This window comes from Lynx rufus, unplaced genomic scaffold, assembly GCF_022079265.1.
Source record: "Lynx rufus isolate CCGP_SWC_20201006 ecotype Redwood Valley unplaced genomic scaffold, mLynRuf1.p SCAF_1, whole genome shotgun sequence".
NCBI classification, from domain to species: Eukaryota; Metazoa; Chordata; class Mammalia; order Carnivora; family Felidae; genus Lynx; species Lynx rufus.
This window is the reverse complement of record NW_025814823.1, coordinates 157,567,909-157,593,837: the sequence shown is the minus strand read 5'-3', so window position 1 is coordinate 157,593,837 and position 25,929 is coordinate 157,567,909. Positions and strand designations below refer to the sequence as shown.

Below are 25,929 nucleotides of genomic sequence, written 5' to 3'. Positions count from 1 at the left end.
TAAGTGTGACAAGTTGCGATTTTCTTAAATCTCATTATCCCCTGTCTTTTTTTCATCATTCCTCTTCCAAGAAGAGACTCAGTAGAAAGCAAAGAACTTTGTTAGCATAACACATAGAGTCCCATTATGCCTTTTGGCATGAGAACTGCTTTTCTTATAGATTTGTTAATTTCAAATTTCATAGGATGCCTAGGAGGGTGAGAAAAGATAAAAAGAGAAAACAAAAACTGGCTGAAACTAATTGGAAGCTAGGACATCAAGTGGTAGGCAGATGGATGAAAAGAAATTAGGGGGCCAAGGAGAGTGGAGAAGAGAACAGGGAAGAAGACCAGAGAACGAAGGTACTGCCAGCTGTTCCCTGGGGTAAATTCTGATAGGCGTATAACTTAATAGGACAAATAAAGGTTTACATTATCTTACAGACTTTCAGTCTGTGTGTTCATCGTCTAATAAGATTTTCTTTCTGGCAGTGGATTGCAGTTTCTAAATATTAATGGCATAATTATCTTAAACATAAGGGTCATGATGGAGGGAAACATGTTCTGCTAAGGTTAAGAGAAATGGTTGGGTGTCGTGAAGAGTGTTCTCAGATGAGGACTAAGGACAAATCGAAACCAGGGATCTGGCAGGCTTTACGTAAGAAAAGAATCCTCTGATGAACATTTCCTAGACAGTTCCTATGAGCAGACCCTTAGCGCCCACAGATTTATGCTTGCTGAGGACAATGGTCTAGCTACAATTAAATATAAAGTCTTCAAATTAAAATGGGATTTGTGGTGCCTGGGTGGCTCAGTCGACTGAGCGTCCGACTGTGGCTCAGGTCATCATCTCAAGGTTGGTGGATTCGAGCCCCGTGTTGGGCTTTGTGCTGACAGTGCAGAGACTGTTTTGGATTGTCTGTCTCCTTCTCTCTATCCCTCTCCTGTTTGCATGCTCTCTCTCTCAAAAATAAATAAGCATGAAAAAAATTTTAAATGGGATTTATGTTAATCGACTCTGAATTCATGCACACTAAAATAGTAACTAGGTAATCAAGCACACATGACATGAAATTCTTCCTAGGCTTGATAAATGGAAAATAATGAAGTGGGAGAGGACTATGAGGGAAAAAGATGAAGAAGAAAAAAATAGCTTGGTATTTTAAAGAAGACAAACGATATATTTTATAATTTTGCCTGTCTTTTACTTAGTGATATTTATTTGAGTAAAGGAAAAACAACCTGTTCAGAAGTATTTCTGAATTAACTGCTGGTGTTTCTTTTCCACTTGGCATCATATGTGAAACATTTCTTTTAAAGCATATGCCAACTCTTTTCAAAGGGAGCTTTGTTTCAGATGATCCATTAACTGAGGTATCATTATAGAAATTGGGTCAAAATTCAACGTATAATGCAGAACTCCTTAGTACAGTTTATTTTTCACTTTCCTTTCTCCTCCCCTTCAATGTGTCTTCAAACACATTCTTCCTCTTCTCAGTGCCAGTGTGATTTCAGAAGATTCTGTAACAAGTTCTCAGAGGCCCATTGTGCAGTAACAGAGAATTCTGGCAATGAGCTGTAGGTTCTGTCCTTGCCTGCTTTCCTGAGTGGAAGGGTGCCCTCATCCCTCACAAATGACAGAGTAGGACAAGTGGCCATGGCCTGCAAGCTTGCCAAGCACTAGGAACCCAAGCAAGAACTTGTCATGCCAATCAAACCTGTTGGGTGGATATGTGGGCAGGTGTTGAAGAACTTTTCTGGAAGAAGTATATGCAATCTCATTGTAAAGGGGATAATGGGTGTGGGAAACAACTGGGAATAAAGTTCCCTAGGGTTTACTTGCTTTCCCAGTCACTTACAAAGTGGACCCAGTGTCCCATGTTCTTTTGAATTGTGGTTAGGGAATGTTTTTAGTTAAGCTTTCTCCACCCCCACCCCAATTTCTTTTTGTCTTAGTCGAGGGGATCCAGAAAATAATCATGGACCTTCTAGATGAGTTTAAAGACGAATTCCCTACCATCCTAAGATTATCACGGTCTGATCAGGTAATGTGATTTCATAACTTTGAAAAGGATTACAAAAAGTATATTGAATTTTTAATATCATACCAATTATTTAATGCTTGATTTTGAGATCAGTGCCTGTAGCTTAAGAAAAAATTAATTTTGTCTCAGAAAAACAAATTTCAAATCTTACTCATTGTGTAAGTCTATGGAAAGCAGAGAAATGGCGGACAAGGAAGTGAGATAGATACATAAATCTATCTCCAGACTGGAAATCTGGAACCTTTTTATAGCCACAATTGCAATGCATGTAGTTTGCTACATTTGCTTAAGATTTGCTTAATATAAAATCAGGAACATATCTAGATATATTTTAACTAAAATCTATGGCAATTAAGTCAGTGAAAAAACTGATATGAATTATAGTAATAGAAACATAAATATGGTATGGGTATATGTTTTAATGTGGAAAGAAAATAGTGATACCAATTTAAACAAAGCATATGTGCATATGTTTTGTATAACCTCTGTTCCCAAAAGAATTTGCAACAGATAAAATATTGGGAGTTGGAGAGTGGATAGGTTGAAAAGATATCTGATCAGGAAAAAGTAATATCTTGTAACATAATTTACTTCAAAGTACACAGCTCTTAATGGATAAGTGTATTTTAGTCATCTAGACCACAGTTAGAATAGAATATGTTGTAAAGTTACACAGTACAGTAATAACCTCCTTATCCAGATATCAGTGTTCGGGCAATGTCAAACATAAGGATCATAGCCAAAACCTGGAAATATACCCAAAAAACACTCTGAGTAACATAGTAATCCCAAAGTCTATATATTTCATTCCAAAGGAGGGATCTTAGAACCACTTTTAACCATTCATCCAGACCACCAGGCATCAGACATTTACTAAATACTTTCCTATTGGCTGGGACTGGGGACAGGGAATACAGAGATAAAATAGGATTCTTTCAGTCAATGAGCTTAATCTAGTGGAGTCAATTGGAACTGTAAACAAGTAATTGTCTTTGGAACATGGTAAGAGGTAAATTTATCTTTGAGGAATGAATGGCTCTACCATTCTGAATGGTCAGAGAAGGATTTATGGAAGAAGGATGCTCAAATTGGGTCTCAGAGAATGATTATAAATTTTCAGAGTGAAAAAAGGGATAGGGTAAGTGGATAGGAACAGAGGAAGCAGTGTCACTTAGGTCAAAAAGTATGAAACAGCATAACATGTTCCCAGAATATCAAGTAAATCGGAACCAATGGTATGGGTTTTGGGTGTAGACTTTGGGGAGGGATGATGGTGAAGTGCAGGTATCTGGATACATAGTGGGAAGATGGCATCCAGATGGTGGTCTGCCAGACAGCAAATCAGACTTTATAAATCTGTATCTTAGACTCGGTGTCTAGTTGTTTCCCCCTTTTACACTCCCCTAGTTTTAGTATAAAATCTTTTTAGACAAATCTTTTTGGACATTTTTCTTGAGTATGCTCTGGAATATTACGGTAGGAAATGGGCAGGTGACCATGCTTGGTCTAGAATGTAAAACGATTAAGGCTAGCACACTAGTGGCAATGATTCCTGAGGAAGCCTCAAGGTGAATCCTAGGAAGCCAGAGACTGGTCTGGAAACCCCTCTTGCTGCTTCCACGTTGTGATTCTCTCACCATGGCCAACACTAAAGAATGAAAGAAGTTGCAGCTTTCTTCACAACTCCCTTCATCTCTTCCTACCCTCTGACTTACCTCATTATCACTTGAGCCATAAATTTGGTTTAATAGTGAAATAGATTGATACTCTGATCCCAAAGAAAGAACTCTGAGTTCCTATTTCCAAGTCACTGAAGTCATTTATTTATGAGAACTTTACCTCATTCAGAGAAGAATATAAGCATAGTTACTTTATTTCTCATTTTCAAAACACTTACATTGTACTTTTCCCACCATTTTACTATGAAGAATGTGTTGCTGAGATTGGCAAGAAATTCAAGTTGTTAGGGGATACTGTACAGATGGAAGTTACTTGTACTTCAACAATAAATTATTCAGAACACAATACTAATGCTTGGATAACGAAATTATTTTTAAAAGGTCAGATTGTAAATGCTGCAAATTTTATTTTTTGGGGGAATGATCCATAGTTCCCAAACATGCTGAAAGGAGTGGTTTTAATAATACTTAGGGGGCTGTAGGTAATTGAGTTGGATTTCATTATTAAATTTAAATTGAGTTTCTAGATTTCATGATTAGTTTTTAAAATCTCTCTTTTTAAAAATTTTATGCATTTATTTATTTAGGAAAAGGCCACCTTGTTGGCCTGAAACAAACAAACAAAATGTCTGGTGGGATTTGTATAGAGGGACATACCAAGAATAATGGTTCTTAAATAGTTCTTCATGACTAATGATTTGAAGGAAATTTTCTTCCTGGGGCTGAGAAAATTTAATTTTAGGCTTTTGGCTTGAGGTCATGGCTTCTGAAGTCATGTGTTCTTCAGTCTAACCCATATCCCAGTACCTTCAATATCCACTTCCTTTAGCAAGAAGTAAGTTTTAAAGGTTTACACTTGCCAATTACAACTGATTTCTTCATGAGGACTTAAAAATATTAAACTTTTACATTTGAACAAGTGAAAACTGTATTCTACAATTAGGGAACTAAAAGTTTTAATTCAGATGAACTCTTACTTGAATGAGAGAAATCTTTTGTGGTAAATAGGGTCAATTTTTGTGGTTTTAATTATTAAAGGTGATTATGTGTTTTATTCTGTAATTATCTTGCATTTAGCCTTATACTATAAAATTGGGAGTAGTAAATAGAACATATTAGAATCCATTTAAATTTTGGATTTTTATAGCTGTTGATGTACTTTTCTGAATTCTCTTGGCTTTTTTTTTTTTTTTTGAACATGTGGGACAAAACTCTTGGGGCTGCACCTATAATGTCTGGAAATCACTTTTAATGGTGTTGATATTTCTAAATATGATGAGAATAGGAGTGTAACTAAAGTGTTCTATGATTAAGTTGTATTTTTGTTTTTGGTGAGTTGTTATGGCACTGTCAGAATTGTGAAAGTTACAGAGCACATTGTACACTGAAAACTTTCAAGGTGATTTCTAATTTAATATTTGGTATATTTATTTCTCTCTATTAATCTATTTTCAGATAGTCTTCATTCATTCATTCATTTCAACAAATATTTAGAGCACTCTATTTTGTGTCAGACACTATTCTAGGTACTGGGGAAAGATCAGTGATCCAAATGAATATAAAACACTGCTGTCATAGAACTTCCATCCTAGTCAGGTAGAAAAACAAGAAACCAGTTTATTTATGTTAATGGTATGTATAAGAAGAAGAATAAATATAGTAGAAATATGAAATAGGGGTAGAAACGGGAAAACAACTGACTGTTAAGTTAGGGTGACCGAGAGGGTCTTAGTGAGAAAATGATTCCTTTTTTTTTTTTTACTTCTTTTTTTTTTAATTGAGAGAGAGAGCATGATCAGGGGGAGGAGCAGAGAAAGAGAGAGAGAGAATCTCAAGCACACTCCACACTCAGCACAGAGCCTGATGCAGGGGTCAGTCCCATGACTCTGTGATCATGACTTGGGCCAAAAATCCAGAGCCAAACACTCAACCAACTGAGCCACCCAGATGCCCTGAGAAAGTGATTCTTAAGAAAGACTTGAGGGAAGCCAAGGAGCAGATCTTGGTACCTTTGAAGAATCAAATTACATAGCTAATGCAAAGTCCCTGAGGTGGGAGTATACCTAACCAGCTCAACAACTAGTGAGGAGGAAAGGAGAGAAAAAGACAATGAGGGTAGAGAGGTAAAAAAATGGCAACCTTTGTAGCATTTGTAATTTGGCTTTTACACTGAGCATACTAGGAGGCCACTGAAGCAGCTGAAAAGAAAAGCAAGATAGGATCTAAGTTTTACTTGTATCTCTCTGGCTGAGGTGTTGAGGAGTAGAATGGCAACAGACAAGGAGAGAAGGAGAGAGACCACTGAAGAGGCTCCTTGACTAGTCTGGAGAAGAGATGGTATAAATTGAATGGACTGAGTGCTGGCAGAGGGCATAGTGAGAAGTGGTCAAATTCTAGGACTATTCAGAGAAAGAATTGAATGAGACTTGCTGACAGGCTGGTTTTTTGTATGTGGAGTAGTAAAAAGCTGATGTAATGGAAATCGGAGTTCAGCGTGAAAACTGCTGATGTTAGAGAAATGGGCATGGCTCTAGAAAACAAAAAGAAAAGAAAAAGGGAAAGCAGCATACATTCAAAGAATGGAGGTCAAATAGTGAAATCTGGAGCAGGATTCTCAAAACAATCTGATTAACTGATGCTAGGTTTCTAGTGATCAATGAACATTGCCTGGTGATGCTGGTGAGGGGACTTGGAATATCTTTTCATACATTTGGTAATGTACTCCGGTGATGATAATGACAATAAGAATCATCTAAACTTGCACACTTTGCAACCAATTCCAGGATACTTAGGCCAGGAGTCAAACAAAATAAAACAACCCAGGGAAAAGAAATGAGCACTTCTTAATTTGGGGTCAACATTTAAATTTACACACATAGTTTGGGAGGAAAATACATAGCATAGATAGTAGACAAAAGGAAAAGCTGGTAGCTCAACAAAAGGACAAAAACTTTTTATTTTAAAATATTTTACTGGAGCCTTTTTCAACAATTCACTGAAGGGGCACCTGGGTGGCTCAGTTGGTTAAGCATCTGACTTCGACTCAGGTCATGATCTAGCGGTTCATGGGTTAGAGTCCCACATCGGGCTCTGTGCTGACAGCTCAGAACCTGAAGTCTGCCTCAGGTTCTGTATCTCCCTCTCTCTCTCTCTGCCCCTCCCTGGTTTGTGCTCTGTCTCTGTCTCTCAAAAATGAGGGGCGCCTGGGTGGCTCAGTCGGTTGAGAGTCCAACTTCAGCTCAGGTCACTATCTCACTTTGAGCCCCGCCTCAGACTCTGTGCTGACAGCTCAGAGCCTGAAAACTGCTTCAGATTCTGTGTCTCCCTCTCTGTCTCCTCCTCCCCCCTCACACTCTGTCTCTGAAAAATGAATAAACCATAAAATTTTTTTTTAAAAAATGAATAAAAAACGTCAAAAAAATAAAAATTCACTGAAAAGTGAATTGGAATCATTACCATAAACTGGTATTTTTTAAATGTTTATTTACTTATCTTGAGGGGGGAGGGGCAAAGAGCAAGAGAGAGAGAGAGAGAGAGAGAGAGAGAGAGAGAGAGAGAGAGAGAAAATCTTAAGCAGGCTTCGCAGCGCTGTCAACACAGAGCCAAATGTAGAGCTCAGTCTCATGAAATGTGAGATCATGATGTAAGCCAAAATCAAGAGTCAAATGCTTAACCAACTAAGCCACCCAGGTGCTCCAGTGAGTTTTTTTGTTTTTTTTTGCTTTTTTAAAAAGAGGAACATCTTACTCTGCGTCTAAAGGACTGTTAAGTAGCCTCTGTTGTTACCTTCCTATTCTCAGAGTCACAAAAGCCCCACTTTATATTCACCCCAGTACCCAGATTTGGTTTCTAATACTATTTTTTTAATGTTTATTTATTTTTGAGAGGCAGAGAGAGATCGAGTGGAAGGGGGGAGGGACAGAGAGAGAGGGAGGCATAGAATACCAAGCAGGCTCCAGGCTCTGAGCTGTCAGCACAGAGTCTGAGGTGGGGCGTGAACCCACGAACCCACATAAACCCATGTGAACCCACGTGAACCCACGTGAAATCATGACCTGAGCTGAAGTCAGATGCTTATCTGACTGAGCCACCCAGGCACCCTGTGGTTTCTAATACTATTCTTAAAAGCAGTAATGGTCTTCTTGGGAACAAGTTGATTGTATGCTTTGTGTCAGGGAAAAATAAAGGGGTCAGAAACATTTTATTGCTGGAGGTAATATTTGTTTCAGAGGTAACTGAAAGTTTTGAAAAAGGAAAGCAATGTAAAAATCATGAAGGGAAGCAAAGTCATCAAATTGTAACTATTTCAGCATTAAAAGGAAACAAAGATGATATTAATTAGGAACTGGTTGAGTCTGTTGGAAAAAGCTATGAATTTATGACAATACTGAAAGGAGAAATATGCAAAGGGCACTAAAGCATTATTGTAATGCACACTTGAATTTTTTTAAAATACCGTTTATCATAAATGCTGTATTTATAATGATATTCAAATTCAAATGATATGATCCTACAGGAGAATTTTGATTAACAGTTTATCAATTACAAATAGACTTATTTCTCTACAGAGGAAAATATTTAGAAAGGCAATGTTATAAAAGAGGAGAAGTTTGAACGGATCAATCTAGTATAGTGTTTGGGGGAATGAATCAAGATTAGTTAACAGAAATATCCGAGTAAAGCCAGTGAATCCAGGCCAACAAGTACAGATCACCAAGACTTTGTAAAGGCACAAAGTACAGAGAGGGAAGCTCCATAATGTTAATGTCTTGCATCTGCAAAAAATAGAGTCCTTAATACACTGAATGACTATTAGATGAAATTTCAGTATAGTGTGCATGTCCCACTGCTGTTTGCCCTGGCATTATGCCTCACTTTATGATTATAAATTATGAGAGAAAACACAGTAAACTGTAATCAGAAGTAAAACTAGACATTCTAGCTGCTCCAACTTAAGGAGGAGTGGGGAAGAAGAATCAGTGAAGCAAAGCATAAGATCGCAAGAGAAATTGAGTCTGTATGTGCAAGAGCTTTGGCTATGGCAGATAATTGTGGTTTCTCTCCCTGGTGTGCTCGAAACCTAGATATAATATCAAGTGATAGCACCTGTGTGTGATTTTGCTTATTTTACCCACCACATAATTACTTTTAAGGGTTTCTCTACCCTAAATTGGCTTGGAATTGCAGCAATTCTAGCAGCCCGCAACTTAGATTGTTTTCTGGACTATTAGTATTGACTAGGAGGGTTGAGACAAAAGGTAGTCTAATGGGACTTTTTCAGTAAAGTTAACAGATTTTAAAAAAGTTTTTTAATGTTTATTTTTGAGAGAGAGAGCACGAGTTAGGGACAGACAGAGAGGGGAAGGGACAGACAGGGAAGGAGAGAGAATCTTAAGCAGGTTCCAAGCTGTCAGCACAGAGCCCAATGTGGGGCTCATACCCATGAACCTTGAGATCATGACCTGAGCCAAAGTCAGATGCCCAACTGACTGAGCCACCCAGGCACCCCAGTAAAGTTAACAGATTAAACCACAATAAGACACCAGATCTGCAGAAATACATCCCCATTGACAGGCTAGAACAGCTTTTGGTTACCTCCAATGACAAATGCTCAACAGTAAAAGGAGTATTCAACTTTAATGACAAAAACAGCAATAATAAAATTATTTCTTCAGGATGAAAGTTGATGCATTTAAAGTTGATGCACAAAAGTTGATGCATAAAAATTATACATAGTACTTTAGCTCTTTAACAAATGCATGTTGCTCATTGTAGACCAAAAAAAAAAAAAAAATCCGTGTAAAAGATGTTTTGTGTTTATATATTTAGACTCAATAAATAGAGGTTCAAAGTTCCTTATTTATGTTATGAACCATTAGTTTCCCCTAAGTCACATACAAAAAAAGCCAGAATAGCCCATAAAATTACTTAAAGGAATAATGGCAACTATACTTGCCTGTTGCCTGGAATGCAGTCTAACCGCATTGTAAGTAATTTCTCTGTGGTTCACCTTCTGGTCCAGCAGGGAAAGATCTACATGTCATATGTTTTGCTAATGCCACAATTTTCTTCTGTCAGAATGTTCATGGAAGTTTTTAAGTTTTTACAAGTAAAAGTTCCTTAAGCTTGTTTATTAGTATATAGGATATTTTATTTTCTTACATTGCACAATGCATTATGTATGTATGCATTATCACTTAAGATTTTAAAGTAAACTGGAGAAATATTTGTAACAGTTTTGGATAAGAATTATTGTTTGAATTATTCAAACACTGAATAATATTTGAATAAGAACTGTTTGCTTTTGAAAGTGCCCTTAAAAAAAATCAGTGCAAAAATAAATAAACGCAGAGAGAAAAATGAAAAATGTAGATCTTTTGGCTAGTAACTTAAAGTCTAGATATTTATGCTAAGGCAAAAATCATATATTTATTCAAAGATTTAGGTACATGGGGTGGGATGTAATTATCGGACACTGAGTATATGCATAGGACCATGCATAATGTACTGTTATGTGGTACTTGGTCTCGGCCTGAAGTAGATTTTAATGATCCACTGGAGAATCACACATCAGTCACTTTTCAGAGGCTTATTTTCCAGAAAAGAGAACCCATGCGAAACCCATCCAAAATCAGAATGGCTGTTGCTCTAGCGAAGATCAACCGAGAAACATTAATTCAAGGATTAAGCAGCATATCCAGATCTTCCAAATCAGTGGCCAAACTTCTGCAGCCTCAACTTGCTTGTAGACTTTTAGAATTAAGGGACATATCGCATCGTTTGCTGAGGGAGCTTAATGCACAAAAGCAACCCATATGTAACATGCAGGTGAGTCAATACTGCATGTGCACAAGATATGAAATTGCAAGATCTGAAAAATGAAAATGTGGCACATCTGGTTGTCCTACATGTAAAACATGAATATTTGGATAAGAAATGAATGGTTTGGCCTTTTTCCAATATGGCATATATATTCTGGTTAAAGTAAATCTGAAAGAGGAAGTAATGTGGACTTTTTTCCTACTTTGTTACGTGACTGAAATATATGAAACTGTAAATTTCAGATGGTTCAACCTAAATATTAGCATACAAATTACCACTTATAGCAAACCTAAAACTAGTCGTATGACAAGCCTTAAAAATAATTTTGTTCCTTTTTCCTCATAACCTTGCTATGTTTCCAAGAAAGTCTTTGTTTGACTTAATATATTTGAGTACATTCAACTATAAACTCATTTTGATAGACCCATCAACATCCAAGTATATTTCAAATTACATGTTCTACATGGTTTTGTTGAGGGTCTGTTATATTTCATTAAGGACAGCAGCTCTTAAAACTTTTTCAGGACCAGTTTCCTTTTTTCTAAACTTTATGGTGTAGAACTCTGAGTTTTTCCATCTGGGCATTATTCAAAGCATTCTAAATGTTTGCTACAAAAGATTTGGAATCCTGCAAGTCTGGTACCTAAACCCCAGAGTGGGTCATTTTGACTCTGTTGTTGAAGGGAGAAAAACTCTCACTCAAACGGAGTTAAGCCAGAAAGATGTATTAGTTTACATAGTTGAACAATCCAGAGTAGATGAGGCTTCAGGATATATATAGGTGCTCAAGGGATGCCTTCAGGGTCCTGTTTTTCTCTTTTCCCCCATCTCCTGGCTCTGCTTCCTCTGTGTAGACTCCATTCCCGGACTGACTTTTCCCTTCATGGCTACAAGGTGATTTGCAGCTTTCCCAGGACTCCCATCCTTCCAGGTTCAATTAGAGCAGCAAAGAATGAAAGTTCTTGACCCAGCATTCCTGGACAAGTCCTGAGTTTCACTCTTGGAGGTGGGCTTACCTCTAAACCAGGGAAATGGGATGCACTGACTGGCCTAGGACTTGATTGCCTATTTTTTCTCTGCAGTGGAGGTTGGAGCTCCATCCAGATCACATGACCAGAGAATGGGGGAAAGGATGAATCATCAAACAAAATTTGGGCTCTTTTGAAAAGATGAGCGAGCAAATGGATGATGGATTGTTAGAATCAACACAATATCCGTTACATAGGAATCTCTCTTTAATCAAAGATTTTAACATTTTCAGAAATAACTGGATAGTTCAATTATGAATTGCTTGAGATAGCAATTATAAAAAGCTCCCTTATAATACCTGATGTTTGAGAAAGTAAAAAATGCTTTGTGTTTGTTAACTACTGGTTTCTCTAAGTATTCCTGTATCTTTAGGTTGTCAGAAAGAAATGTCGCTGAGCTGTATAATTGACATAAGAAGTGTTCTTTGAAGAATATTTCTGTATTTATTATGAAATCACATTTAAAGACACTATCCATTATGTTATTTAATCTTTATTTTTGCTCCTCTTTGGTAAGTTAGAACTGAAGAAGAATCTGTGATTTTATACTCTTTTGAAACTAACAAATTAGCCTGCCACAGGTATACACACACACACACACACACGCGCGCGCGTGCACACACTGACCGACTGACAGACACACAAGACTCCCTTGAATCAGGGACAGAGATTGTTTATTATCTACTGCAAAAGCAGCAGCCAGAGCAATGTCTTGTGTCATTCCCATACCCCCTCAGTTCCCTCAGGACAATGTGATGAGAGCCACATGATACCTATGCATATAGTGAGTTGCATCACAGGAGAGGAGCCTGAAATTAGGAGACTCAGCTTTTATAGGAGTGTTGGTGGGGCACCTGAGTGGCTCAGTCAATTAGGCGTCCAAATCTTGGTTTTGGGCTTGTGATATCACAGTTGGTGGGTTTGAGCCCCATGCAGAGGCTGCTTGGGATTCTCTGTCTCTCCCTCTCTCTCTGCCCCTCCCATGCTTGCACTTTCTCTCTCTCTCTCAAAATAAATAAATAAACTTAAAAAAAAATAAAAAGGATGTTGATGTATCTACCCAGCCTTGGGAGGAGGGGTGGGAAGGGAGAGAAAGACAGAGAGGTTTGGGGAGAGAAGCAAATGTCTCCAGAGGGGGAAGTTGAAGGCTCTTGGGAAGTACACCTCTAAATCCCTCCAGAGTAACATATTTTCTCTAGCTTCAAAAACTGTTTCCTATTCAAACATGTGCTTTGTTCAGAAGGTCCAATCTGTACAGGAATGAGAGACATCCATGAAAGAATTGTCTTCCAATACTCATGAAGATTCAATGGCAGGAAAATAATCTGTATTTCTAGTTGAATTTGTGTTTCCTTTTATCTAGTCATAAGAACTAAGAAACATCACACATTTGCCTTTTTGCCCTGACAGTGAATTTCACAGGTAAATTTAGAGCTTAGTTGTGATAACTTATTCCAAGAACCTGAAGTGAGAGAAGCAGGGTGATGGAGTAAATGACCTGTCCAAGGTCCATATGCTGACTGTGACAGTCTCTTTGACATCATTTCAAAATCAACACCTATGAAATTTCTTCTCCTTTGCTCTTGTTCTGTCTTAGAATATAGCTTTAATTTTTAAAATTCTTACTGATAAAATATTTCAAAACATATAAAAGGTAGTTTATCAGAAGTCCTATCCAAATTTAAACTGGTAGTAATATTTTGCAATGTTACCTTCAGATATCTCCTCTATAAAAAGAAATATAATTAACTATGTCCCAATCCATTCCCCATTTTTTCTCTACCAAAGGAAATCATTATCCTGAAGTTGATGTGAGCATTTCTATGCATACTTTCATATTTTCACTACATTTGTACAATCTATTATTCTTCATATATTTAAAATTTATATAAATGATATACTATACTCATCCTTCTGTAACTTTCTTTTTTCACTCAACATTTTTTTCAAACGTTTATTTTGAGAGAGAATGTGCGTGTGAGTGAGTGGGGGAGGGGCAGAGAGAGGGAGAGAGAGAGAATACCAAGCAGGCTCTGTGCTGACAGCAGAGGGCTCAATCTCACGAACCATGAGATCATGACCTGAACCAAAATCAAGAGCCAAACACTGAAATGACTGAGCCATTTAGGCACCTGTACTCAACATTTTTGATATGAATAGCTATGGTTTATTATTTTATTTTGTTTGTGGTATCCCACAACTGTTTCTATTACAAACAGTATTTCAATGAACACTCTTGTAAATGGTTCCTTATCCATGTGTGTAAGATGCTCTCCAAGGGTACATCTAGAAGAGGCATTACTGGGTTATGAGGGATGCACATCTTCAATTGTATTAGCTGTTGTCAAAATGCTTTTCCCTTGTGAATCATAGTGATTCTTGAATCTGAGGATAATTTCTTCAATTCTAGAAAATTCTTAGCTATTGTTTGTTCAAATATTGCCTCTTTCTCATTTTCTCTAATCTTTTATTCTGGAATATCTATTCAATATACCTTGGACATTTTCATTTTATTCTTTATGTCTATTTACCTTCCTCATATTTTCCTTTCACTTACCTCTTTTTCATACCTGCTGGGCAATATACTCACACACTTACCGCTCCACCTTTTCGTTCCTAGCACAGGGAATCTTTCTTAAAAAAAAATGTTTATTTCTTTGAGAGAGAGAGAGAGAGAGGGAGAAAGAACATGAGGGGGAGGCGCAGAGAGAGAGAGAGAGGGAGAGAGAATCCCTAGCAGGCTCTGCACCACCAGCACAGAGCCTGATGAGGGGCTCCATCCCATGAACCATGAGATCATGACTCGAACCAAAATCAAGTAAGATGCTAAACCAACTGAGCCACCCAGGCACTCCAGGAATCAATCTTTCTTTCTTTCTTTCTTTCTTTCTTTCTTTCTTTCTTTCTTTCTTCTTTCTTTCTTCCCTTCCCTTCCTCCCTTCCTTCCTTATTTTTTTCTTTTCTTTTTTTTTCCAAACACAGTCTTGTATTACATTTTGGAGTTTGATTTTATATAAAATTTCTAGGTATGTGGGGGAAGGGGGGGGGAGTTCCACATTAGCTCAGTCTGCCATGCTACTAGAACCAGATATCCTTCAGCTTTGCTTAGTATCTTTTTTATGAGTTTTAATAGAAGACCGTTAAATTTCTTTCTGGAAGTAAGTGAATTATTATTCTACTTTTTCCATTTATTCAACACATATTTATTGAAAATCGACATGTAAGATCACTAGTTTAGATACTAGGATTCATAGATGTCTTGCCTTTGCCCTATATGGACTGTGGGGACGATAGGCAAATAAGCAGTGTCAGTGGAGTGTAGTAAGTGCATAATCAGAGAGTGCAAAGTGTACTCTGGAAGCGGCAACAAGGAGCATGTAATTCCAAAGAGTAGTTGGTGCAGGCTTTCGAGAAGATAATACCAGATCTTGAGGGAGGAGATATTAAGCAAGTGAAGAACTAGGAGAATTATTCCCAGAAGTGAACATCGTATAGTAAGATGCTAAGTTGAGAGAGAACATGACTTATTTAGGAAAGGTAAGAAGTTCCACATCGCAAGAGTGAGACAAGTGGGAACAGCCTTCGGTCAGAGATTCCAGGGTCTTCGAGGGTTAGGAATGAGGAATAAGCTATACTTCAATAATATCTATTAGTTAGGGTGGAGAATCAGAATTGCCGCTGAGAGGAAATTAAGTTGTAACAAGCAAGAAAACAACATATCTCAAACATAAAAGTCTCAGTGAGGGGGGAATAGAAGTATGAATAGTGAAGACAATGGCCTAGAGAGTGAAAGTAAAAACAGAGTAACGCAAGAAGTGTGATGGAGGTCAATGGATTGGTCTGTGAATGGAGCATATCCATGGTGTCAGTGTACCAGAGAGGTAAGTGGCATAGTACGAGTGAGTTACACCAGCCCTGGTATATACATTGCTTGGCTGTCTTTCCACAGTGACAGAGTTTAGCTTACCCAGAGTGGATTCCAGCATGAATTCCTTCAAGGATTGCCAGGCTGCCTGTGTCAAGGTAGAACTTCCTGGTGTGCAGAGAAGTAAAAGGAGTGAAATCTGGAATTGCTATGCAAGGGGATATGCTTGTTGATGCATGGAGGACATCATTTTATGTAGGAAGATAAGCAGACTAGATAATCTGAAAGTGTGTGTTAAAGATCCTCTTTATATGCTCTGTTTTGTCACTGATCTGAGGATAATTAATGATAGAAAGATATTTTTGTACATAGAGCACCTTAAATGGTTCTAGCAATACTCTTGTTGGATATTATGTAGCTGGGAATGCCAGTCAGATTACTCCTTCAAGAACACATAATAGAGGAGCATTTTTTCATTAGGACACTGACTATGACTAGGATAGTATTTCAGCCTTCTGATGTGGTCTGGGATGAAGCATACAGTAATAGTCTCCTCAACATAATTAAAGCATGAATGTTGTTACAGGAGCTCCCTTGACTTTCTGGTTCTGTGCTCAGACCTAGAGTAAGTCTTATATATGTTAACATATTCAAAGATATTGAGCCCAATATGAACTATCCAAAGACCCAATTGATGCAAGTGACCTGAAGAGATCCCAATGGCTTTTGTAACATGAGCACATAGTTCGAGTCTGCCTTCTCCAGCTGGCCATCTTGTTGAAAGAGACTTCCTTTGCACCTGTCTTTATGGGTGGGGTGCTGAGTCAAGTTGCTCCTCAAATCCTTCCAGGTTATGCAGGGTTGAGATTATAGCAAGATATCTGCTAGTCCTAAAAGGGCCTCCAGAATGGAAAACTCTGGTTAGATATTTCTTGGTAGTTTTCAACATCCCTAGCATCAGTACTTACGGAATGGTGCATCTGCTTAGCCTTGTAAGCTGTCTGGATGAGTAAAACTTGCAGCTGCTTTAGGCTGCAGTGACCTAGATAATCAGCTTCAATGCTGACTCCAGCCAAGACACGTCAGCTCCCAGACATAGTTGTTGACTTTGGCAGGGCAGTGCAGGGCCACAGGACCAGGAGCTCTTCCTATGATAGAATCTTCCTTATAGTGGCATTAAGAGATGATGTGTAGGCACTGTGAAGTGGTGTAGGCAAGATACGGGCAAAGGGGAAGAAAACCCGCGGCATCTAAAGTGCCTGTGATATATGTGGATCCAAGTGAACTTGTGTTCCCTTTTTCAGAATGAAGATCAGACACTTTTCTAAGTATAGTTTTTTCCTCATCCCCAACCCTTCAAGGTAGACTTCAGTTTGGGGGTTAAATCCAAACTTCACATATTTTGTGTAACAAATATGTGTGAACCTCAAAAATATCAAGAATCTCTACAGGTCTTCAGTGAGCCTATGGGGTAATCTTGGGTGGTATAATTCAAGACCTGAGGAGAAAGGACAATTCCTGGAAAGTAGACTACTTGGAATCTTGAAGACATACTTCTCCAGAGGTTGGGACATTTGAGCTTTAATAGGACTATGTGAGTAAGATCTTATTCAAAAACAATGTTACAGAGGATATTAATACTGGGTAAACAAAGTCAAATAGCTTTTTTTTACTGTGCACTGCTAGGAGGCTTCCCCATGCTCATGAATACTGTGTTTTACTCAAGCAAAGACATGGTCATGTAGCTTTTCCAAACTTACAGGAAAGACTGTTTTTCTGGACCTATTAACCCGTCAGTGCTTCTTGCAACACTTACTTGTGAATCATGGAGTTCAAGTTTCCCCCCATTACTCCCTGGATATCCTTCTTCAAGGTGGTTTTGAGCAACATAAACTAAGTTGGGCCTGGTGATTCTTTATCCTTCAGGTCATCTATAAGTGGATCTTTATTATTTTCTAAACTATTTACTGTTTGCTTTTTTGTGATTCATCTCAGTATGACTGAAAATAAGATAATCACAGATACTCCTTAAATGAGATGAGGCAAAGTTATGTGGCAAAATTTCATTAAACATCGAAATGCTTTTACTGTTGAAATATCCATGTATCTGATATGTTAGTATGACCATATAACCTATCCACATATATTATATATCCAAATATCTTACCCACTCATATTAATGTTAATATTAAAAGTTCAAACAAATATATGGCCATAATACTGATATCAAGATACTTTCAAATTTGCAAATAAAACTAATACAATAAGTTAGGATAATTTTTTTTTAATGGCTGAGGTAATCTAAATAAAACCTTTGATATAGAAAGGTCTCCTGTTTATTTGTTTTATCATACGCTATTCCTGCTTAGAACAAGCCAAAAAGGAAACAGCATGGTTTATATATGAAAAACATGTATTGGAAGTGGATCATAAAATTGAAAAATGGCTACCTGCCAGTAGCCACATAAATTTTGGAGGAAATGTGTTTTCCACAGGAATGATTTGTTACGGGAATAGCAAGTATTTATCAAAAGCATTAAAATGATGAAAAACTAACTCTTAAGCAATATACAGATTCATCATTCAGAAGCATAACGTATATCAGATATAGAATCTATTTTGAAACTTTGAAAAGTAATCAGTTTTAATTACTTTAGGTGAAGGACAAAAATCTGGAAAAAAATAGAAACGGTAATTTCTCATGCATGCAGATGCCACTTTTACTTTTATTGTATATGGCCTATGAATTATTGAATATGGACCCCCCCCACTGTACTCATGAATCTTTTACTCTGCTAGGAGGCATTTTGTTGGAGCATATCTGTTTTCTTTCCTAACATCAGCTCTCTACTTGTATGTTTATCTCCCTGTAGCCTAATAGTGGGATTCAAAGGCACACTATCAATTTGATTCTTCTAGCAAGAGGGAAAGAGCAGCAGCTGCTTTGTTTCCTGGAAACTCTTTCCAGAAGCCAGGAACTCTGGGAAGTTTTCCAGACTGACTTACGGAGTGTGGGCTAAAACTCCCCCTACCTGTCTCTGTATTTAGGAGTTAGTACGGGCCTGGAAAACAAGGAAGGAGAAGGAACTCCTCCCCACCACCCCCACCTCCATCTCTCAACTAGTAGGCTAGAGCGTGTTCTTGGCGTCAGCATTCCATAATCACTTAAGGGAGAGAGGAAGGTAAATTGTGATGGGCAATTTTGTTCTTCATTCCGCAGTGGTAGCAGTAAGCAAAAACTGAAGATACTACAAGCACTTAGATAGAACACAGTGCCATACAAATGTTTGTTCAACAAAGTGGTATTACGCATCCTTCAGAAGCACCTTTTAAAAGGCTATAATATGCCATTAAGTAGATACAGCTTATTTTACCTAACCGTCCTGCTATCAATTGTTCCAGTTTTTCAATGTTTTAAATAACATACACATACATGCTGTTCTTTCTAGTTTGTATGCATTTTTACTGTGTATTTACACGATTTTATTAGCTACAGCCTGTACCTTTGGGAGTTATTGAAGCCACTGAGTGTCTTGGCACTTACCTCAGAGGAGCATGGCTAACTGCCACTACACTGCTGAATGGGAAAGGAATGTTTTTCCTAATGTCCTCATTTCATATCCTACTCAAGGCAACAGAGGTGACCTAGAAGAGGCTACAGTTCCCTTAAACTAAATATATTCTGTTATGTTTGAGGCAGAGACAGCTACCACCTGAAGCTAGAAACATCTAAGAGACAAATTCGTTATTGGTGTAAACCTCTGTTTCAAAATGCACGCTGGATGTGAGCACAGAGCATTCCCTGAAGCTTAATGTTCATCTAAGGTTAATGCTGGCCTTCAGCAGTCTCATGATTAACATTTCCAAGCAGGTCATTAATCTGCAGGAAATCCTTAGTATTTCAATTGCTGCTTGCTTAATGAAGAGGTGAATAATTTAGTAAAGGATGATTACATGAATTTGAACAAAGAAAAGACTGTTTTTCTAACAACATGCACAGTGGCACCCCCTAGTGAGCACACTTGTTAAATGTAAAAAAGTTAAAGTAATTTAGATTTTGGAAATGCAAGGTTTTTTATAGATCTTTCATAGGTTTTTATAGATCTGTCATAGCAAAAGAAAGTACCTTTTCGTAAAAAAAAAAAAAAAAAAAGAGAAAAATAAACCAAAATATTTTCAGAATGTGAAAAAAACCCAGATAGATCCAGTAGATAACTTTTTTTGGAAAGAAATATTGAAATTCTCATTTTACAATAACATGGTAAAATTTAACATTGTAACACTGAAAACTTTTATTATAATAAGAAAACTCTTCTGTTTTTGCAGGTCAGAAGGGGTTCTTTGTTCGAAATAATTTCTTTTCCAGCAAAGACTGCTTTAACTAGCATCATGTATGCTTCATATGCAGCACTAATTTATTTGGTGAGTTAAGAAAATTATTACAATCTAGATATAAATATACTTATTTCATGTATGTTAAAGATATAGATATATATCATAAATTCATAAACCAAGGTACTATTCTCTTGTTACACAATTTTACATTAAAAATTTACTCTTCTAAAATAAAATTACTTTTCTGAGGTAAAGTCAACCCATTTCTGACCCAAGTCAATTCACCAAAAACTAATTTGCTTAAATAACTAAAATTATTTTTATAATGTTTATTATGATTTGTTCAAAATGTTTTGGTTTTACTTTCACTTAGCTATGGTTGTTTTGTTTCAGCCATTGTGCCATGGTTGGCTAAAGTTCAGCATTCCATCAATTAGGTCCATGATGTGGGGAATACAAATATTAGTGTATTTTGAATTACAAATGCTGTAATTCAAAAGTGTTCATTACAAAGTGTGACAAAAGTATAAAGGGTTTTTTAAATTATAAGGGGTTATTTTCTTTTAATCATTGCCATTTATACTTACCTTTAAATTTTTTTTTTAAAAAAAGTATAACACACAAAGACAGAAAACTACACAGCTTGATGAATTCTCACAAAAGCTATTAATCTACCTACCACACACACGTTGAGAAACAAAATGTAATCATCATTCTAGAAGCTTCTTTCTTGTTCCCCTCACAAATCACTTGCCTCTTATATAAAAGTAACCATTATTTTGACTTCTAACACTAAAGACAGTTTTCTGTAAATTGTATATAAATGAAATAATAGGGGCGCCTGGGTGGCGCAGTCGGTTAAGCGTCCGACTTCAGCCAGGTCACGATCTTGCGGTCTGTGAGTTCGAGCCCCGCGTCGGGCTCTGGGCTGATGGCTCGGAGCCTGGAGCCTGTTTCCGATGCTGTGTCTCCCTCTCTCTCTGCCCCTCCCCCGTTCATGCTCTGTTTCTCTCTGTCCCAAAAAAAATAAATAAAAAAAAATAAATGAAATAATATACTATATAGTCTTTTATATTTGTTCTTTTTTGCTCAACATTATCATTATGAGATTTATTGTGTATAGTAGTAGTTTGTTGATTTTCATTGCTGTGTATTATTCCATTTGTTGAAATATATATATGTGTATGTATATATATAGAACATATATGCATTCAATATATGTGCCACTATCCATTTTGTGGTTTGAATTGAATATTATTATATAAATGTAATATTATTATAATAATATAATATGATGTATTTTATATAATATATGAATTTAATATTACATTGCATTATAATATATAACAATATATATTATAACTATAATATATAGTTTATATTATATAAACATAACATTATATTTATATATTACATAAATGTATTAATAATATAAATATATAATTATAATATGTTACATAATATATGCTATTATTATATATTTTATATTACTTGTAGTTTTGGCCATTGTGAATATGGTTTCTATGAATATTCTTGTGCATATGTTTTGGTAAAATTACTGGACCACCAGAATATGCACATGTTCATGTCTAGCAGATACTGCCAAACAGTCGGTATTGTCAGTCTTTTCCATTTTAGCGATTCTTGTGGATATGTAGTATTATCACATTGTGGTTTAGTTTGCATTTCCTTGATCGTTAATGAGATTGAGTTCATTTTTATGCACTAAGTGGACATTTGGATATCCTCTTTTGTGAATTTCTGTTAAAGTCTTCTATTTTTCTATTCTATCTTTTTATTATTGATTTGTACTTTAAAAATATATTCTAGGAATAAACCCTCTTTTGGTTAATTCTTTTATTCAATGACTTCCTTTTCACTCTTTTAGCAGTGTCTTTAAAACAGAAGTTTTTAATTTTAATGTAGTTCAAGGTATTAATCTTTTCTTTATGTTAAGTGCTTTTTATGTCTTAATTAGGGAATCTTGACCTATACCCAAAGTCATGAAACTATTCCTCCTGATATATTCTAGGAACTTTGTTATTTTACCTTTCACTTTCAGATTTATAATCCATCTGGAATTGGTATCAGGTAAGGAACAAATTTTTTCTTCATGGGTATCCAACTGATCCAACTCAATTTATGGGGGGGGGTACTTTTCCTATTGCCCCAGAATACTTCTTTTGTCATATATCAAGTGTCCTTATATATGCAGGTCTGTTTATAGACTCTCTGTTCTATTCAGTTGATCTATTTTTCTATTCTTAGATTCAATACTGTATTATTTACAAGAGCTTTATAAGTCTTGATAACTAGTAGAATAAGTTCTCCTTTCAATCATTGTACATGGTCTATCCCTCTATTTGTTTAGGTCTTCTTTAATTTCTCAATAATTCTTACGGGTTTTTTGTTGTTGTTCAAGATCTTATATATTTTTGTTAATATTTTTTATCAGATTGAAACACACAATACTAAAGATTCAGTTTTTCCCATAATCTATAGATTCATTGTAGTCCCAATTTAAATATCAGCAGGTGTGTAAGTTGACTATTTTATTCTAAAATTTAGAGGGTAATGAAAAAGGTCAAGAAGAGCCAAGACATCATTGAAAAAAAAAAGTAAAAGGACTTTTAAACATATTCATAGTTTTTTTTTTAAATAACTGAATTTATAAATATTTTACAAGCATTTAAAACTTTTGAGAAATGCTCAATATCTTAAATGTGAATCTCATGCAAAAATGACATCCAACTGAACTAGAATGCAAAAATGCTGCAAAAAATGGGTGGAATGAAATAGATATGGTAAAACTAAAACAAATGAGACTAACACCAAAATTAAACTCTAATTTCTCAAAGGCTTTTGAAATCATCCCACATGACTTGTCATGCTATAAATTTTCTAAGTAGGTAAAAGAAACAGTATTTTGGGGGACCTGATGATTGGTCATGTATCCAACCCAACGTCTAGGAGAGGCCAGGGCTGGAGTTATGATTTTGAAATCAAATAACATACATGTTGGAAGTTAATGCCCTGTGTATGGAACCACAGTGGAAAAAGTGAAAAGTCTGGAAATGGAAAGTCAAAAGAAATGTGAAAAATAGCAACATTTACGGTGAGCTAAGAGCAAATCTGTGAAGGAGACAAAAAAGGAATAATCAGAAAAGTAGGAAGAGAATCAGGAGAAAAAGTGTCAAGGAAATAGAGACTCAGGAAGTTGTGGGCAGTTAGGTGTCAAATATAAGCAGAAAAAGTCAAGTAAAATAAAGTTGTGAAAAGTGTCTAGATCTAGTACAAAAGATGTTGGAGCCAACCATCTTGAGAACTATTTCAGTGATGCGACAGGATAAGGAGGACAGGAATAAGCTGGTTTCAGAGTGAAGAGGAGATGGTACAATGGAAGCCATGAATAGAGACTCTGGTTTGATCAAGAAAAGCCAGCATATATAGCAATCAAGAGGGAAACAGGGTGCCAGGGGTTTTCAATATTTAATTTTAAGATGGAAGATACTGGAGCACATTCTAAGTTGCAGGGGAAGAGCCAGTCAAGAACGAGAGGCTGAAAAGGCAGGGGATTATTAATAGAGAACAGGTAGGCTATAGGTTAAAAAGAAACACAGATACTGATCTTGATCAAGACCCTTCATTTTCGGAGACTGGGGTAGAAGTGGTTATAATGGGCACAGATAAAATTTTGTAGGTGAGGGAAGAAGAAATACATCAAATAGGACAGGGCTTCCTAATCTTCTTTCACAGCATGGCATACACAGAAAATGATCACATATGGGGATAAATGAATGAAGCTGTTTGCAGCTGAAAGTGACGGACCTCAAAATTTTATAGGTCCTGGTTGGGATATACTTGTATGCATGTAACAAAAAATAGCTGCCAGGGCCTTCATCAATGAAGACATTTAAATATCTCAGTTAATTAGAAGTCTAGAGTTAGGTGGTTCCCAGGTTTGTACGGTGGATCTACAATGTCATCATGAACCCAGGGCCTTTCCATTTTTCTCTTCTGCTACCTTTTTTGTTGTTTTTGATCCTTAGGTTTGTCACCTCATGGTCAGGCATCCTATCTATATCATTGTCCAAATTAGGAGGAAAAGATGAAGAGCCTTCCTTTTTATATAGGAGAAAAACTTCCAAAAATCCCTCCTGACCTTCCCCCAGCAGACATATTTTATTTTATTTTTTGGCTAGAACAGGGTCAGGTGACTACATACTAACTACAGGAAAGTGAAGGAAAGCATCAGTGGGATGCAGGCCAAGAGAGGAGGAGGCAGGAGGTCAGGAAGAACTTGTGAATCTAAGGCCCTTGATCTTTTTTCCGTTACCCTCTTTAGGAAAATCTTCAAAGTGTTTATTGCCTGTTATGTCAGCTTTAGGCATCACTTTGGTAAAATAAGCTGGTTAGGTATTCTCATATTTGTGGATTTCATTATTCTTGTTACTTGTCTTAAACACTAGGCATCATCATCTTCATTAGTAAACTTACAGAATAAGTTTACTGGATATAGTTCTTAGTGGTTCTCAATTTTCAAAGTTATATTTCTCTATGTGTTTTGTTTTGACACTCTTAAAGTACTGAATGGCATTTTTTTTTTTTTTGGAGGGAAAATGGATCGTGTGTTTGTTTAGAAATCATTGCTCCACTGGGTTACTAAATTCTTTCTAAAATGTTAATGCCCTTCCAATTGTACACATAGGTATAAGCAAAGTCTAGGGGGAAAAATTAAAAACAAAAACCTACTTTGAGATATTAACATGTTTGGTGACAAATTTCATCTCCCAGAAAATGTTTCATTTAATTCAGGAGAATAAAAGAGTTTAATTAAATCAGGGAGTAAAGATGTAAGACAACTAGTGAATTGAAGGGAAAAGAGGGAAAGCTTGTCTTTACTGAAGTATACCAGGCTTTAATTTTCTTTCTAGCTTATGATGTAATATATTTAGAACAAGGAAGCAATCTCTAGATGTTTATCATGTGCCAGGAAAGGAAGCGCTTCTTTATTAGAATTAAGTAGATTAATGGCTTTATGTTAAATATTTTATTGGATTTGTTAGTGGAAAATTCAGTAGCTTAAGAAGAAACTTTACTTTTCAAACACATTTTTTTATTATTAGACAGTCTGTGTTAATGCTGTGCTGGAGAAGGTAAAGAAAATTTTCCAAGAAGAAGAATCCATAAGGCAAAACAGAAAGGAGAGTGAAAATGTTAGAAAAGCCTTTTCAGAGCCTGTGCTTTCTGAACCTACGTTTGATGAAGGTGAAATCAAAGCAAAACCTTACAGGTCATTACCAGAGAAACCAGACAGTATTTTGGATTGCTCCAAACTTCTTGCCAATAAGTTGAGTAACAAGATCCAGGTTTTACATTCTGTGTTTGACCAATGCACTGAAATGAATGAATGAGCAAATCTGAACATAAATATCATTGAGTGGAGCTTAAGAGCTATCTATCTAATCACATTTCAACTGACAAAACTAAGAAACTAGTTTTCATATACTGAATGCTCTGCTTTAGAAAAGGGGTAGAGAACTTCTAAAATGTCATTCTCAAGTACTTATATAGTGGAGAAAATAAAATGAATCTTGATGTAGAATTTATGTATGACTATGATTTTAAACTTTATACATTTTCAGAGAGAGAGAGAGAGAGAGAGAGAGAGAGCGAGCAAGCACGTGCACATACATGAATAAGGGGCAGACAGAGAGGGAGAGAATCCCAAGCAGGCTGCATGCTGTCAACGCATAGCCTGACATAGGGCTCAAACTTATGAGATGTGAGATCATGACCTGAACCAAAATCAAGAGTCAGATGCTTAACTGACTGAGCCACCCAGGTGCCCCTATATGATATTTTTTAATGAACAAGAAAGTGTACCCTTTGGAGGGTTAGACTTTATGCTATGGTTTATAACATGGGTATATTTATAATGCATTTATGTTTTTATTACTGATTTGTTTAAAGTATCTTTCCAATTACAGTTGGCCCTTGAACATGGGTTTTAACTATGCAAACCTACTTATATGCAGATCTTTTTAAATAAATACATTATAGTACTGTAAATGTATATTCTCTTCCTTATGATTTTAATATTTTCTCTAGCTTACTTTAAGAATACAGTGTATGATACATAGAATATTCAAAAAGTGTGTTAATTGACTGTTTATG

At 36.4% G+C, this 25,929-nt stretch overlaps 1 protein-coding gene across 1 annotated transcript; it reads left to right on the top strand.

The window, feature by feature from the left end:
- Window positions 1-1,683: 1,683 nt before the first annotated feature.
- On the top strand, window positions 1,684-25,288 carry SPATA9 (spermatogenesis associated 9). Its single transcript, XM_047089320.1, has 5 exons — window positions 1,684-1,744; window positions 1,935-2,023; window positions 10,303-10,530; window positions 19,744-19,839; window positions 24,879-25,288. The coding sequence occupies exons 1-5, from the start codon at window positions 1,684-1,686 to the stop codon at window positions 25,164-25,166; spliced, it is 762 nt and encodes a 253-aa protein (XP_046945276.1). The 3' UTR covers window positions 25,167-25,288.
- The last annotated feature ends 641 nt before the right edge of the window (window positions 25,289-25,929 follow it).